General features: G+C 42.8%; 1 protein-coding gene across 1 annotated transcript; it reads right to left on the bottom strand.

The window, feature by feature from the left end:
* Window positions 1-7,685: 7,685 nt before the first annotated feature.
* Window positions 7,686-8,973, bottom strand: LOC127785714 (protein OPAQUE1-like). The gene is made up of 4 exons (XM_052313113.1): window positions 8,953-8,973; window positions 8,565-8,742; window positions 8,247-8,452; window positions 7,686-7,808 (listed from the first exon to the last, which is right to left on the bottom strand). Exons 1-4 carry the CDS (start codon window positions 8,971-8,973, stop codon window positions 7,686-7,688), a joined length of 528 nt encoding a protein of 175 aa, XP_052169073.1.
* Window positions 8,974-17,027: the final 8,054 nt, after the last annotated feature.

Raw genomic sequence — 17,027 nt, 5'->3', positions numbered from 1 at the left:
CTTTAAATGTTCATGTTCTGAACTTTTTGGGTTGAGCAGATTAGTTAGAGTGGATTGCTCCAAATAGGTTAGCTGAATTTTGTTCTACTGCAGGAATGCTCTGAATAAATTTTGTAGACTTGATATTTGGATTAAACCCGTTATTTTCAAGTTTGTATATTTCTATGCCTCGTTGATATGCTTAAATATGACACCCCTCACTTATAACTGTTGGCTAACGATAGGTATAATAAAGTGAGGTTCTTATGAAGCATTTTATTTCTTCTTCAGATAATTGTATCTCACTTAGAGTCATTTATGAGTGTAAATCACTTAGATGATTTAATCTTTTTTTGCAAATATCCAGGTGGCCATGGGATGCCTCCCTAGATGATGGCCGTGGGTGATGGATATCTGTTGATGGGGAGGTGGCCTAGGGAATCTGCAGCACTTTGTCAGCTTGATTCGATATGTGGCGCTGGAGTCGTCCTACTCGCGGGATTCGGGCAAGGGTCGACCCACGTCGTTAGGCCTGATCTACATTGTTGGTGTTGTTGTAATCTTTTATTTGTTTTTGTGTATTCTACCAATATATCGCATTGTGCATGTTGATTAGACAGTTGTTGTAATATTAAATCTTGTTCATACATTTCTCGGATGTTCATACATCTTTTACTCAAGCAGTCTGGGACTGAGAGCAATCAATTTACTCATTTACTCAAGGAAGGTGGGTCCAGAAAAACATAAAATAATTTATTTACTAAGATAAGACTAGGGTAATTTTTGTTGCTAAATCAAAAGTTTATACTTCTAACTTGAGAATAATTTCTTTACTGATAGAAGGTTGGAGCAATCAAACCTTAAGTAACTATGTTACTAATTAAAGTTTACTGGTAGTTTTTCTCTTTCAGTAAAACAATTACTAAAAAGTCAAACTTTATGGTACAATAAAACCGCAAGTAACTTTGTTACTAATTGAATATACAGATAAAGATAATGATAGTAACTGAGTTACTCAATCACTCCTATCATTTCTCTACGTGGTGTTCCTGCGACCCAGAGTGGTTTTGTGTGGGGGCTTTTACATGAATATTAAATTTTTAACTTATCATTAATAACGGTAAGGAACTATTCGTAAAATTGTTACTCACAAGCATACCGGAATGGTTACTACACAAGCACTTAAGTAAATAAATTACTAAGATGACTACCATTCAGTAAATAACATACTAATATGTTTACCTGTCAAAAAAAAAGGTGCGGGATGGATTCATCATCCAATTTTCACGAATAGTAAATATGTTACTGATAGTGTACTGTACTACCGATAAGGCCTTAGTAATCATTTTACTATACATGATTTCGAAAAGGTGCGGGGTAGAGAGTGTTCAGGGGGATTGGGGTGTGGGGTGGGGCTCCTGGGGGGTGCATACTGTGAGGAGAGTGTTTTAGTTATAGCGCACCCCATACGCGGTTTAGCGCATCCCTATATATATATATATATATATATATATATATAGAGACACACACATACATATATATATATACATATGTATGTATGTATGTATGTATATATATATGTGTATATCTATATATATATATATATGTATATATATATATATATATATGTATATACATATGTAAACATATGTATACATACATACATACATATGTATATATATATATATATATATATATATATATATATATATATATATATATATATATATATATATATATATATATATATATATATATGTAAACATATGTATACATACATACATACATACATACATACATACATACATATGTATATATATATATATGTATATATATATATACATACATACATATATACACATATATTCGCCTGAACTCCTTTCGAAGCCGCAGCTCCTCCGCGCGACGAGCAACCGAAGACTCTGCGGCAAGGGTGGTCCGGTTGCGCTCGGCTGCGGCCTCCTCACGGAGGCGAAGGGAGGACTCCGCCTCGGCCGCCGTTCTCTCGTGGGCGGCCAAAGTAGTCTCGCATTGGTCTAGCATGCGCGCCCGCTCCTCCAGCGCCCGAGCATGCTCCTCCAGCTTCCGGGCTCGCTGCGCCTGTTCGTGGCTGCGCCCATCATGCTCGCGCTGGTTACGGTCGAGGGCCTCGATCCGTCGATGGATCGTGGCTTCGAACTCCTGCGCGGAGCGGGCACGCTCGTCTAAGGCCTTGCGCTCGGCCTCAAGCGCCGCCGACCAAGCCCGCAGCGAGGCGTCGACCTCCGACGCCCGCCGCTCTTGGGCGGCAGCCGCGTCGAGGACTTCGCGGGCGTCTTCGACCCTCTTCACCAGATCCTCGGCGTGGGCCTCGTACTGCAAGCGGATGTCGCCCAGCGCCTCATCCAGGACGCTCGAAGCGATGAGCGCCGCCTACCTCTCCTCCTCCGTCTCCCGCATGACTGAGTCCAGCGTCTCTTCGCGCGCCTGGATCTCTGCCAGTTGGGCTTGGCGCATTTTGCGCCCCACCTCCGCCATGTCGTCCACGGCGCTACGCCCCTCGTCAACTCGCGCGCGGTCCGCCGCGAGCTGCGCCCACTCCGCCTCCAGGGCCACCCGCTCGTCCGCCAGGGCTTGAACTTGGGCATTGAGCCCCTCTCGGACGGTGGAGTCGGCGGCGGCGAGCACCTGCAGGAGTGGCTCCATACTCGCGGGAGTCGAAGAAGGGAAAGTCGCGGTCCGCCCCCGGGATGACGGAGTGCTGCTGGACCCCCGGCGGGACTAGGGGCTGCTCTCGGCCCCCCTTCCGCGCGGCCAGCCCAGAGGGCGCCCTAGATGCAGAGGGGAATGATTGCCCCAGTCATCCCCCGCCTCGGGCCCTCGGGTAGACTCGGCCTCGGCCTTGGGTTCGGGCCCGCCCCCGGCCTCGGCCTCCGGGCCGCGCCCTGCCTCGGCCCCCAGAGCACATTCGGCCTCGGCCTCCGGGCCATGACCCGCTTTGGACTCCGCCCCCGAGTGGCGCTTCTCGTAGGTCGCACCCTCGGGATCGCCCCCGGGGGGGACGCCGCCGCCACTGCCATCACCCGCGGATGGTTGCACCTCAGTTGTGGCGGACTCGGAGCCAGACCCGGCGTGTGGTCTGTGGGGCCCGCCAGGTACTGCGAAGGCCCCGTGGCACTGGGTCGGCTAGTTCCCGGTCGATCCGGTCGCTCGGATTTTGACCCCCGCGAGGGATTGGTCGCCGAGTCCCCCTAGGAAGGAATCCTGCTACAGGAGAACCCCGATCACGTTAAGAGAAAACAGAAGAGGAAGGAACAGGAGGCCGAGATGGATGGAGAGCACCGAGTCAGATGCTGGCGATCGTACCTGCGAGTGGGGCGTTTGAAGGTCCACTTCGGGGGCTCGATGAAGCTTCCCCGGCACGGCTCTGTTTGCCCTATCTTCCGGAGCCGCTTCTTTTTCTGTCTAACCTCGGACGCGGTGGGGCGCTTGTGGCCCGCCGGCGGTCTGTCCGCCACTCGCACGGCGGCCCCTCCGCGCGGGGGAGAGGGTGGCCGGGATTCAGACATCTTCCGTTTCCCATTCGGATCGCCAACCGAATCTCTCCCAGGCCCACGGCTCGGACCTGGTGCCCTGGAGCCGCCACCCCCGCCGGAGCTGCCGACCGGCTGCCGCCCGCGGTTGCGCTGCTGCTACCCGCGCCGACGGCACCGGCGCCAGCGCCACCCCGACGGGACCGACCCCTGCCGGCGCCGATGGCCGACATCACAGCCAGGATACTCTCCCGGTCGCGGTCGCTGTAGAGGGGAAGGATCCCGTCAGGAATCAGCGTTTGCTCGACAGTGTCCAGGCCCAGCACCCGCCGGATCATCGTCTTTGCGTCCTCCTCGCCCCAGTCCCAGCACTCACCCACATGGGTGCGCATGGGATCGTTGTGCCCAGTGTATTCCTACGCGCCGCGGGACCGCTCCTGGGGAGGCGCGATGCGATGGCGGAAGTAGTCACCGAACACCATCGCCCCCGGGGGTATGCAAAGTGAGGGGAAGTTACCTTCCCATCCAGCCATGTGGCTCTACAGTCTGGCCCTTCCCCGGTGCCTCGCGAGTCGCGGGAGCAGCCAGGGGGCCTCAGGGTGCTACGTCACGCCCCTCGGGCTCTCATGCTGCCTCGCCCCGAGGCCCTCGCCCAACCGCCATGTGGTGGGGGGAGCGAGCGGGGAGGAGATTCAGCCCAAGCCGCTATCAATGCACGCGGCGCTCCAACTGCCCCTCACCGCATTTAATGCGGTAAAGGCAGACGAGCAGTGCCGCCCGACTAGTGCACGTCAATCGAGTCTGACCAGTCTGTGACCGGCCTGTCACCGGTCACATTCGACTGGACAGGCGGCCGTGCTCCCACGTCGCCTCTGCATCCGGCGGAGTAGAGGTAGGTATGTCCCGTCCCATCGGGGCACTATTCGGAGTTCTCTCCACGTGAGAAGGACCGCCGCAAGTCTTCGCCCATTTAAGAGCGAATGATAGGGCTGTCCCCCGTGTCAGGTGGGGGGCGGCGCTGGGTCCCACTGAAGGGCGGACCGCGGCTTGGCTTCCGGGCGAAGGCACAGATCACGGTCCGGTCAAGGTGGAGTGGGTCCCCCTCCCGTAGAAGAGTAGGTAGGGGCCGTGCATGTGGTATCCCCTTGAACTATAAAAGGAGGACCTTGCCCACCGAGAAAAGGGACGCCACTCAGTAGGCCTGAACTCTAGGAGAAGAAGAGCGAGAGTGCTCTCCGGAGTTTAGGAACCCTTGTAACACTCAACCATAATCCTACACACAGGAGTAGGGTATTACGCTCAATAGCGGCCCGAACCTGTATAATTTTGTAGCCCATACGTGATTTAGCAGCATTCAGGGCGGATACACGATCTCAAGAAGCGAGCCTTTTCCCCCGGCCGAACTCACAAAAGGGGATCTCACGATCTCCCACTAGAGAGGATCACTCCTCGACAGCAGTCCTCTCAGATTCAAAAGCATGCCAGTGTAAAAGGCAACTGTAGATAATGCATGCAGCGACTGGTTTACCATCCTTGAATCCTAGATTTTCCTTTATGCATCGTAATAATATTTCATGATTTTCCTGCATGACACAAAATCATCACCAAGATGCATAAGAATTTTTTTTTGAATAATGTCACATCATCCAGAACAAATTATTGGCAATCTTATATAAGAAGGTATCAACAGAGCTAGAACAAACAAAAATTAACAAATGAACAATGTAATGTGGAATTTACCTCCTGCCTTTCGATAGGTATCCTGGTTCTCCTTGATCCAGTTAAACTCTGTGGAAGTGAAGCGAGATATTTTGCTGGTGGTGGTGTTTCCTACAATTCAAAATTTTAGATCCAATATGTCAGACTAATCTATAGCAGTTCTGTACGTCAATCAAAAGAATAGGCTTTACATATCCGTGCTTCTGCTCACCGTTTGGAAGCACAATCGGTGTAGCGAATTTCTGCATTCAAGCAGCATGTCAGTAAACTATTTAAGAAGAGATACAAACTAGATCAATACTCACTGTCACAATTATGAGTATCAACAATATGACATCAGAGAATAACTGTGTTGTCAACCAAGCATCATTGCAATCAAAATGATAAGGAAAGCCTTCAAACCTTCAGATTGGAGTTTTCCTTTTCTGCTTCTGCTGTCATAATCTTGCTACTCCGCAACATAGTTATCTCCCTCAACAAATCATCCAACTGCCTCTGGAGTAGCAGAATCATTAGGCACTTAATGATTCTATCAATTTGTCACGCTTTAATATTTCTAGTGAATTCACTTCCTCATCAGCAGCCTACATTTTAAAGTTCATGCCCCATGAGGTGAAATATATTATTATTGAATATGAAAATACGCAACATAGTTATCTCCCTCAACGAATCATCCAACTGCCTCTGGAGTACCAGAATCATTCGGCACTTAATGAATCTATCAATTTGTCGCGCTTTAATATTTCTACTGACTTGATTTCCTCACCAGCAGCCTACATTTTAAAGTTAATGCCCCATGAGGTGAAATATATTATTATTGAATATGAAAATAAAGTTCACAGAAAATTGGTTTCTGAAACATTTAGATTAATCTCTAGATGTGACTTAATGGTATGGAAGCATTAAATACCAAATAACAGATATAAGTGTCAATAATATTAGTAACAAGCATATTGGTAAAATATATAAACGTGCGGTCTCCTCCATAGTGAAAAAACCAGACTGCCTCAACGGTTTAACCGGGAAAAACCGAAACTATAGCTCAGCGTGGTTCGGTTGGATGGAAAGACTGAAGATGTAATTAACCTGCTTTAGACCGCTCGAACTCTCGAACTGGCCCCGGTCGGATTGGCCATCTAAATTGTTTAAATGGACCGGAAGAAGGCTCATTGAAGGCCCTAAAGCATTTTTTTGAAGGCCCTAAAATATTTAATTGTTTAAACAGGAATATAAAGCAGTTTTATACTTTATCGAACCACGGTTCGACCAGCCAGTCCACCGGTCAGACCGGTGAACCTGGGTCACTCACCGGTCTGGGCTTTTCAACTATGGTCTCCTCTCAACAGTTTTTTTAGACGCTAGGCCAGGGGCCCGACTTTTAAGTGAAAGCCAAACATGGCATAGTTTAGCTGGGGATGCCAGCGTACATGAAGTCTACTCCACACGGGGAAGGAACAAAAGCCCCTCGAGCAGAACCCAACACTAAACACAGCCTACATCTCAGAAGATACTGAAACAAAGCACACACAAAAGGATAGATCGACGACACCGAGGTCCAGTTCCACATAGCTCTACCAACAACTCTAAGGAAAACAGCCAATAAACATAGACATTTCATCCCACTCCCATTCTTGGGGGCCTCAAGGTCACCACCATCTGTTTCATGTTTTCCACCAGTGCTTCTAGCTTGATTCCTTCTTCAGGTCAACATAGCTTCCTCCACTGCAAAAGATTAGAAGTGATTTGAAAAGGTATGGTCGGTGAGGAGTAAACCAATTTGCCTCTAAAGATCATATTGTTTCTGGTTGTCCATAGATTCCAACAAACAGCAGTCAGTAAGCTAAAATAACTCTTAACAGAACAATGATCAGTGTCCCCTTTGCAAAGAAGAAAGAACTCTTCAAAATTCCTAGGAATGGTACTCCAATTTAAAGTATCCCTGCAGATACACCAAATCAATCTAGCCATGTTACAGTTGAAGAGGATAGGGTTAGTTGTTTCTATTTCCCCTCAAAGCTGACAAAGTTCTGAACCCTCCCAGCCCTTTTTTTTTCAGTTGTTTAGCAGATTGAATTCTGTCCCTAATGGCCAACCAGATGTCTCCTCTCAACAGTAAGTCTTAATAAGCTCCCTCCAGCATAGAATATAACAAGTGCATGTTCAAATTTGTAGCTAAAAGCTGCTATATTTTGAGAGGGAGGTACTCCGTCCGTTTTAGATTATAAGATGTTTTGACTTTGGTCAAAGTCAAATTGCTTCAAGTTTGACCAAGTTTGTAGAAAAAAAATAATATTTTCAATTCAACATAAATTTATTATGAAAATATATTTAATTGTTAATTTAATGAAACTAATTTGATATTATAAATATTACTGTATAAACTTTGTCAAATTTGAAGTAGTTTGATTTTGACCAAAGTCAAAACGTCTTGCAACCTGAAACGGGGGAGTAGTAATTAACAAATAGAGCACAAAGCTAAAAGTGATATACAACACTTACCCGCAGTCTCCTTTCCAGAGTTAGTCTCAGAGTAAGATCATCCAACTTTTTCTCAAGTTTATTCTTCGCCTCACGCAGTGCATCTGCTTCATTTGCAGCCTATAACATAAAACAAGCACAAGGCTGTGTTCAAATGAACGGTTTGGGTTCAAATGTACGAACACACACCTACAACACACACTCACACCCAACTCACATCACACGTACATTACCAGACCTACAACTACACTCAGACTAAACCACCGCGTCATTGTAGGATTAGTATGCCTTACCTTAGTCTATACTTACCTTAGCCAAGAGCCCAACAACAAATTAAGGAACATGCGTATGACTTCCAAAGAGAGCTTACCAATTACTACCTCTGTTTTAGGTTATAGGACTTTCTAGCATTGTCCATATTTATATATATATTAATGAATCTAGACATATATGTGGGCAATACTAGAAAGTCTTATAATATGAAACTGAGGAAGTATTTATTTACTATCCTAGCACTGTTCCAGATAACCAAGTTGAAACTTAAGAGGAGGGACACACCTGTATCACCAAAGCAGCTCTCTGCTCTCTGATAACTGAGAAATAACGGCGAGCGATAAATCCTCGAATACAGGATTGAATAAGAAGAGCTGCTGAATGAGCTTGCTGGTAAGTCCGATGAAGCCGCCATCTCCGGACATACTTCTGAACAATTATAGCAGCCGCCATTTCTCTTTTAACCATATACATCTTCCTTGCCAAACAGCCTGAAAAGTCATTAAAACTAGCAACCAGAATGTAGCAGCAATTTAGCATTGAAACCAACAATATACCATAATTCATGGAGGAATTAATATAACAAAGCAACAGAAATTTTACCTCTGCAATATGATTGTATAGAAATTGAAGCCTCCCTTGTTCTAACAAATTCTTTGCGTGTAATGAATGTTCTAAAACGACCTTGAATGTGGCGTGCAGCGTTCTCCAAAACTTCAGCATGACGCATATTTAAAATTGTGATTTGACCAGCTCTTAGGAAAACCTTAGTGCTACCAAGCTATTAAGTAAAACAAAGTAACCATCAATAAATTATAGTCAGTTTTCTAACACTGAACAGTATAAACATAGAAAAGTACAAGACGGCAACTATCAATCACTTCAGTTGGAAACAGAATGAAAATCTATGTGCAAAAATCACTACTGGAATCAGGCAATATTCGTTTATATAAACAAGAAATATTAACATAAAATTTGTTGAGTAGATTACTTGAAAATTATCAAGCTTCATCTTTTCAAGAATTCCCTTTGTCAATGATTACCCTGCCATTCACTGTCGTTACTACGGGTACAGTGTGATGTCTCCTCTATATTACAGGGGCCACCGGGTTAAAGAGTTGAACACCAACTTTAACCTTAGCACTCTTACAACTTTAGCTACGACTGTAATCTTGTTGTATTGCACATCAATTCAGCAGTGTGTTCAGTAAAGTGTTTCATCTACCCTACGTGATCCAGCTTATCTATTTCCATGGAAGTACAAAATAGCTGGACCTATAAATAGGGATGAAAACGGATCGGAAACGGACGGAAACTAGCTTTATCATATTCGTTTTTATATTTTTTTTTCGGAATCAGAATCGGAATCGAAAACTCGGATATAGAAATGAAATCGAATATTATCGAATACAGATACGGAGCGAATACGAGACGAAACGAATACGGTAGCGAATATTTACCGGTATATAAAAAACCCCTCAAATTGAGTTTCTTGATCAAGGAAGAGATAACGCTTATTATTTTAGTTCAACATCTCCAACATTTATATCATCAATTTTGTAGACGGTCCTACAACCATATGTGAAAATCGATTTTTATGGTTGTTCCTCTAAGAGATCCATATGCAAATATGATTATCATTTTTTATTCCAAAAACCTTTTACTAGATATATAACTTAATTACTTACCATTGTATAAATTGGAGATGTTATTTATTTTATTTCACATCTTCTAAACTTGTAATGTTTGTTTTATACTTTAAATGCTTTTAAATACAAATGTTATAAACTACAAAGTGGTAGATCCCGTTGAGCTCTACAACTTTGATATGGAACACATCTACAACTTTGATATGGAACATATCTCCATCAGATGTCGTTTGAATTGTAGATCTGAAATTTTGTAAAAATTAATATGGTATATTATAATGAATATTTAGACCCTTAAATGACCCCAAATAATAAAATAGTCAATAAGAAAGTTGTAGATCTCATCAAGCTCTACAATGTTGATATAAAGTTTGTTTTCATCTGATTCCGTATGAAAAAGTTGTGTATATATACGTGTTTTTTTTTCTAAAATTGCTCAATGTCTGCGGATATCCGAAAAAAATTCCGGATAGTTTCCGACTATTTTCCGATTCCGACGGATAGTACCCTTACTGTATTCGTTTTCGTTTCCGAGAAAAAAAATCCGAATTCGTTTTTGAATCCGAGAATTTCCGGATAGTTCCGACCGAAACTATCCGAATCCGAAAAATAGTCCGGACGGACGGAAACTATCCGAACCAATTTCAACCCTTCCTATAAACATGCTTTCTACTTAAGACTCTTGCTTGTAAGTTGTGGATTAACATCTATTATTACTTCAACCATCACACAGATTAATTGTCTTCCATGCACACTAGTGCTGCATAAGTTCCTGGAATAATGGGCCTGCACAACTAATAATTAATCGATTTTGCTCTATCTCACTCGAAAGATTTTTTCTTATCTCTCACTCGATTTTCTCACTCAAATTTACAGTGCTTTTTCTTGTAAGTTATAGTGTAATTTATGAAACTTACACTATAACTTTTGTAAGTTACACTGTAATTTTTGAATCTTCGCATGTAAATTTTAAATTTTGTATTGGATTTGGTCTTTTTCTTGAGGATATAGTAATTTAGTGTCCATTATGGTGTTTCTTAATTGCTTTTTGCCTTTTATTATATCTATTGGATTTTAATCGAAAGATTTATAAAAATCTTTCGAAAGATGTATAGGTGCTCCCATAATTAATATGTGACGCCACCGCCCATCTGTTCTGGATGCCACCAAAACTGGAAAATGATGGGCTTGTTTGGATTGAAGCTATATTTCTCAACCTTACCCAAATATTCGTAAGCCAAACATTTAGGAATTTTATGCTAAAATTGTTCTACCCTTGCCAAAATATTGACATGCCAATTTTGGCAACAGACAAAATGAGCTTTGTGGGTACTTCCATCACCAAATTCTTTGATGTGTTTTGAGAATGGCATTGAATCAAACGCACCCGATATTTCCTGCGTCCACACTCTCACTGACGCTAATCATCATCATATCATGAACAGGTGAGTGTCTACATTTCCATCTTCACTGCTTAAAGACAAATTTAGTGCCAAACAAAACTAGTGCTCTTCCATCTCTACCCTACAGAAGTTGGGTAGTGCAAATATTAACCAAACGAACCGGCTTGAATGACCGAGTCAGTTGTTTTTTACAGTACCCAAGAATCACATCTTCGGTTTTTTCCCCACTTTTAGAACATAGAGATAATCAGTTCTGCTTCCAAAAACGGCCGTATATCTTAACTTGGGAGGCCATCACGTTTGTGGTGTTCTATACAAGTATATAAAAGGGAGAATAACTAATATGGTCCCTAAAGTTTCGCTCCTGGGTTATTTTAGTCCTTGATCTTTTATATTGTTCAAACAAGTCTTTTAAATTTGTCATCTAGGCTAATATAGTCCTTGGTCTCACCAAAATCGCCACATGGATATGCCATATCACCTTCTTATGCAAAATCTATATGATTTGTCCAATTTACCCTTACGCATAGGAAAATAAAAAACAAAAGGAAAATTTTAAAAAAATATATGGTATATGTAAGAGCAAAAATATACCTCAAAAGGGTGAAAAAAGAAGTATTTTTTTCCTATGGTTATGTCTAATTCACCATTATATTTATTTTTCTATGATATATGTTATGGTTATGTCTAATTCACCATTATATTTATTTTTCTATGATATATGTAAGGGTAAATTGGACAGCTCATCATAGATTTTGAATGAATGATGACATGACATATTCATATGATGATTTTGGTGGACCCAAGGACTATTCTAGGCCTTATGACAAAGGTTAAGGATTTATTTGGACCATTTAAAAGATTAGGGACTAAACTGATCATACAGACAAACTTTAGGGACTAAAGTAGCTATTATCCCTATATAAAAATACCACATCATTCCAAAAATATAAGGCGCTGTTGATTTTTCGTTTATGGTTTGATATTTCGTCTTATTAAAAAATTTGGTATAAATATGTAAAATTTTAAGTTGAGATTGTAGTTTCTTTAATGACAAAACAAATCACAGTAAAATAAATAATATTTATATATTTTTTATGAAACGAATAGTCGAACATTATGTAAAAAGTTTACGGAGTCGTATATATTTTGAAATGAAAATAGAGAGAATACAAAATAGCAGCTGCATCCAGATAGATATATTGATCATGGATTGTAAGTTAGTGCATTCACAACTAACTGAAAAATGATATGTCGTGCACTGCACTGCCAGTATCCAATAACAAATCAGGAGCAGAGGAGTGTCTCGAATGTAATAATGCGTGTAATGATCAGGTAGAGGTTGGTCAAGGAAAGCGGCAAAGTATTCATTAAGGCTGGAAAAAAGTTCTACTAAGCTGTCTAGAATGTTCATGTTTGTCCTTTAACTGTTGAAAATGTAGTCATATATCGACATATTTTAATCCAAAATATTAAGACAATAATTATGGCATAAAAAATATGAGGTGATCTAGTGATAAAATTAAACATAACCAGGAGCATGCTTAGGATAAAATAAGTATCATCATCATGGAGAGAACGCAATAGTATTGCGACTAACAGAAGCAACAAACACAAAGATCATGGTAGAAAGTTATATCCTGTGAAAGTCCCTCTGCTGGATTGTGAGGCAGAACTGCCTCCGTTGGTGTTGTTGATCGGTGCGCCAGCTTCGGGTGCGCCATCTCCAGGTGCGGGTGCGGCAGCTCCAGTCATGGTGATGCAGACGAAGGGACGACAAACCGAGGAAGAGGAGCAGTCGTGCGGAAGCACTCCCCAAAAACCAACCCGGTGCAGATCTCAGGCGAAGGTGTGGTTCCAGAGGCCCTGCTCGTTCCGATCTCTCGTGCGCGCAAGCGATCAAAACCGGGGAAGACCGAAGCAGCACAATTGCGAGGAGGAAGAACCAGCGATTTGGAAACTAAGCGATGAGATCTGAACCAGCGATTTGGAAACTAAGCGATGTGATCTGATCGGGATCCTCTGTTTCCTAATAGCGCCGGAGAGGAATCCGCCCGTTGCTGCAGTAACGTTACGACGCTATCAATCACATTGAATCGGCTGTCCGTTACAGAGGCAATCTCGCGGGATTGAATTCCGGTCCGTTGCAAAAAAGGAGAGAGAGAGAGATGCAACGCACGCCTCGCCCACGCCCTCGGCCCGGCTCGACGCGCGCACGCGTGTGGCTTTCCGATCCCCACCTCAACCGGTCAACAGGGAGCCTCCAATAACTCCCTATTTAAATTGAGGTACTCCTCTTTTAATTCCCAGGGTGGTATTATTATCCTTAACATTTATTATGGGCCCTTGAGATTTAATAGAAAATTTTGGCCTAGCCCATTTATTCTAATAATCCTCACCAAATTTCATGGCTCATAAGAAATGTTCTCAAAGTTGAACCTGTTTGATATACCAGCGTTTTGGTAGAGACTGTTAAGTTGAACTTCCACCTAGGAAATGAGCTACATCAGACCACAACTGAACAATGGACTATGCCTTGAATTGTTAGTCTTGTGTGATCAGGTTTCACTCAAACCCTTGACTGGTACTGGGATGCCGTTTGCATCTCTATTTGGAGCATATAAGTCAAACTCCAGGCCCTTTCATGAGTATCTAGAGATCGCCCAAATCTCATAGACTGTGACTAGCAGTCGAACTCATATAGGTGTGTTCCTTCTGAGATGTTCTGCAGGTCAACATCTCTGCTTAGAAAAGCCACTTGGACCACATTAAGGCATAAGCCATCCTACCATGCAGAATAGAAGAGAAATACATCATGAAAATGAGCCCTTTTCAAGGGTCTCTTCTCTCAGCCACACAATAGTTTGTTTCGCCATCCAAATTCACGGGATCTCCGATCACAATGGACATGTTTCTACTATTGTGCAACCTTAGGTGGGTATCAAGCCCATTTCCCTCGATGCACTGTCTATCACATTACGTGGTAGCCCCTTGGTAAACTGATCTGCCAGATTTTTAGCCGTTTGGAAATAGTCTAATGCTATCACTCCGGAGTTTTTCTGCTTTTTGACAGATTTCAGTCTTCTTTTGATATGCCTAGATGACTTCATGTTGTCCTTTGAACTGTTCAATTTAATAATCACTGTTTGATTATCACAGTTCATTAGGATAGCTGGCACTGGTTTTTCAACCACCGGCAAATCCATCAGGAGTTCTCGAAGCCACTCAGCCTCAACTGTCGCAGTATCTAGTGCTATAAATTCTGCTTCCATTGTTGACCACGTTAAGATGGTCTGCTTGCAAGACTTCTAGGAAACAGCGCCACCTCCAAGTGTGAACACATATCCACTTGTGGCCTTTATCTAATCAGCATCAGATATCCAGTTTGAGTCACTATACCCTTCTAGTACTTTTGGGTACCCGATATAGTGAATTCCACAGCTCATAGTACCCTTTAGATAGCACATTACTCTTTCCAGAGCCTGCGAATGATCATCTCCTGGATTTGAAACAAACCGGTTCAGCTTGCTTACAGCAAATGAGATGTCAGCCCTCGTTGCACAAGCCAAGTACATCAATGAACCAATGATTTGGGAGTATCTCAGTTGATCCCTTGCTATTCTTCGGTTTTTCCTTAATAGCACGCTAGGATCATAAGAAGTAGGAGCTGGCTTGTAGTCACTGTAGCCAAAGCGACTTAAAACTTTGTCCACATAGTGGGATTGCACAAGTGCAATTCCACCCTCATCTCCTCTTAGTAGCTTAATGTTAAGAATAACATTAGCCTCTCCCAAATCCTTCATTTCAAAGCTCTTGGACAGAAAGTCCTTGACCTCCTCAATCACATTGAGGCTGGTCCCAAAGATCAATATGTCATTGACATATAAACACAAGATCACTCCTTCTCCCCCACCATAGCGATAGTACATACATTTGTCAGCTTCGTTCACAACAAAGCCAGCAGATGTAAGTGTGGTGTCAAACTTCTCATGCCATTGCTTAGGTGCTTGCTTAAGTCCATACAAGGATTTCAACAGTTTACACACCATTCCTTCCTGACCTTCTAGTACATACCCGTCTGGTTGATCCATATAGATCTCCTCCTCCAGCTCTCTGTTTAGGAAAGTTGTCTTAACGTCCATCTGATGGACGAAAAGACCATGAGAGGCTGCTAGAGCAAGTAGTACTCGAATCGTGGTCAAACGGGCAACTGGTGAGTAGGTGTCGAAAAAATCCTCGCCTTCTTTTTGGGTATAACCCTTGGCCACAAGCCTTGCCTTGTACTTTTAAATTGTACCATCAGGCTTAAGCTTTTTCTTGAAAACTCATTTGCATCCTACAGGCTTGCACCCATATGGACGCTCAACGACTTCCCAAGTACCATTAGACATAATTGAGTCCATCTCACTGCGTATTGCTTCCTTCCAGTAGTCAGCGTCAGGAGATGAATATGCCTCTTCAGTGGTTCTTGGAGTGTCATCCACGAGGTATACAATGTAGTCATCTCCAAAAGATTTTGCAACCCTTTGTCTCTTACTCTTACGAGTATCTATAATGTTATCCCCCTTAGGATTTCCCTTAGGCATTTGATCATTGTGTTCTATCGGTGCAAAGTGCTCATGGGGTATGACAGTTTCTTGACTAGAAGTGCTAGCTGTATTTTTTCATGGGAAATTCATTCTCAAAGAATGTAGCATCTCTGGACTCAATAATTGTACCAACTCGCATGTCGGGTACTCCAGAGTTTACTATTAAGAATCTATAACCCACGTTATGAATAGCATAACCAAGGAACACACAATCAATAATATTCGGTCCAAGTTTACGCTTTTTGGCTATAGGTACATTTACCTTGGCCAAACAGCCCCATGTTCATAGGTATGAGAGATTTAATTTCTTTCTTTCCCATTCCTCGAATGGTGTTACTTCCTTATGCTTCATTGGAATTTTATTTAGGACATGACAAGCAGTCAAAACTGCCTCACCCCACCATTCCTTGGAAAGTCCCGCAGTGTCTAACATGGCATTCACCATCTCAGTTAGAGTACGGTTCTTTCTTTCGGCTACCCCATTTGATTGGGGTGAATAGGGAGGTGTCCTCTCATGAATAATTCCAAACTCTTCGCAAAAAGATGTAAACTCACTGGAAAAATACTCTCCACCCCTATCAGACCTCAACCGTTTGATTTTCCTTTCAAGTTGGTTTTCTACCTCAGCTTTATAGGTCTTAAAGTAATGCAATGCTTCATCATTTGTTTTCAATAAATACACATAACAAAATCTAGTGCAATCATCTATCAGTGTCATGAAATATTTCTTCCCCCCTTTAGTCAACACGCCATTCATTTCGCACTGATCGGAATGAATAAGTTCTAGAGGTGCCAAATCCCTCGCCTCAGATGCCTTCTGAGACTTGCGAGGTTGTTTCAATTGAACACAAGTATGATACTTGGAACCTTTGACCAAAGTGAATTTTGGAATTAAACTCATGTTAGCCAAGCGTGTCATACAACCGAAATTCACATGACAGAGTCACGAATGCCACACATTGGACTCATCATTCTCGCTAATATGGTTCACAACATTATTATTATTACACATGTCATCCAAAGAAAAGCGGAACAAGCCTCCCCTGTCATAACCTTTTCCAATAAAAGTTCTATATTTAGATATGACACATTTATTGGATTCAAACACAAGTCTAAAACCTTCTCTACACAGTAGAGAGCCGCTAACTAGATTATTCTTTATCGAAGGGACATGCTGCATGTTCTTTAGCTGCACGGTCTTTCCCGAAGTAAACTTCAGATCGACCGTACCAACACCATGAACAGCCGCAAGTGACCTGTTTCCCATCAACAAGGAGGAACCTCTCCCAACCTGAAAAGAAGAAAACAGGGAAATATCAGCACATACATGAATATTAGCACCAATATCAATCCACCAATCAGGTGAATGAAAAACAGAGAGAACTGTAGGTAAAATTTTACCGTACCCCGATGTTCTTCCGCCCT

This window comes from Oryza glaberrima, chromosome 10 (assembly GCF_000147395.1).
Source record: "Oryza glaberrima chromosome 10, OglaRS2, whole genome shotgun sequence".
Classification (NCBI taxonomy): domain Eukaryota; kingdom Viridiplantae; phylum Streptophyta; class Magnoliopsida; order Poales; family Poaceae; genus Oryza; species Oryza glaberrima.
The sequence above is the reverse complement of the archived record's forward strand: the minus strand, read 5'-3'. Positions and strand labels throughout refer to the sequence as shown.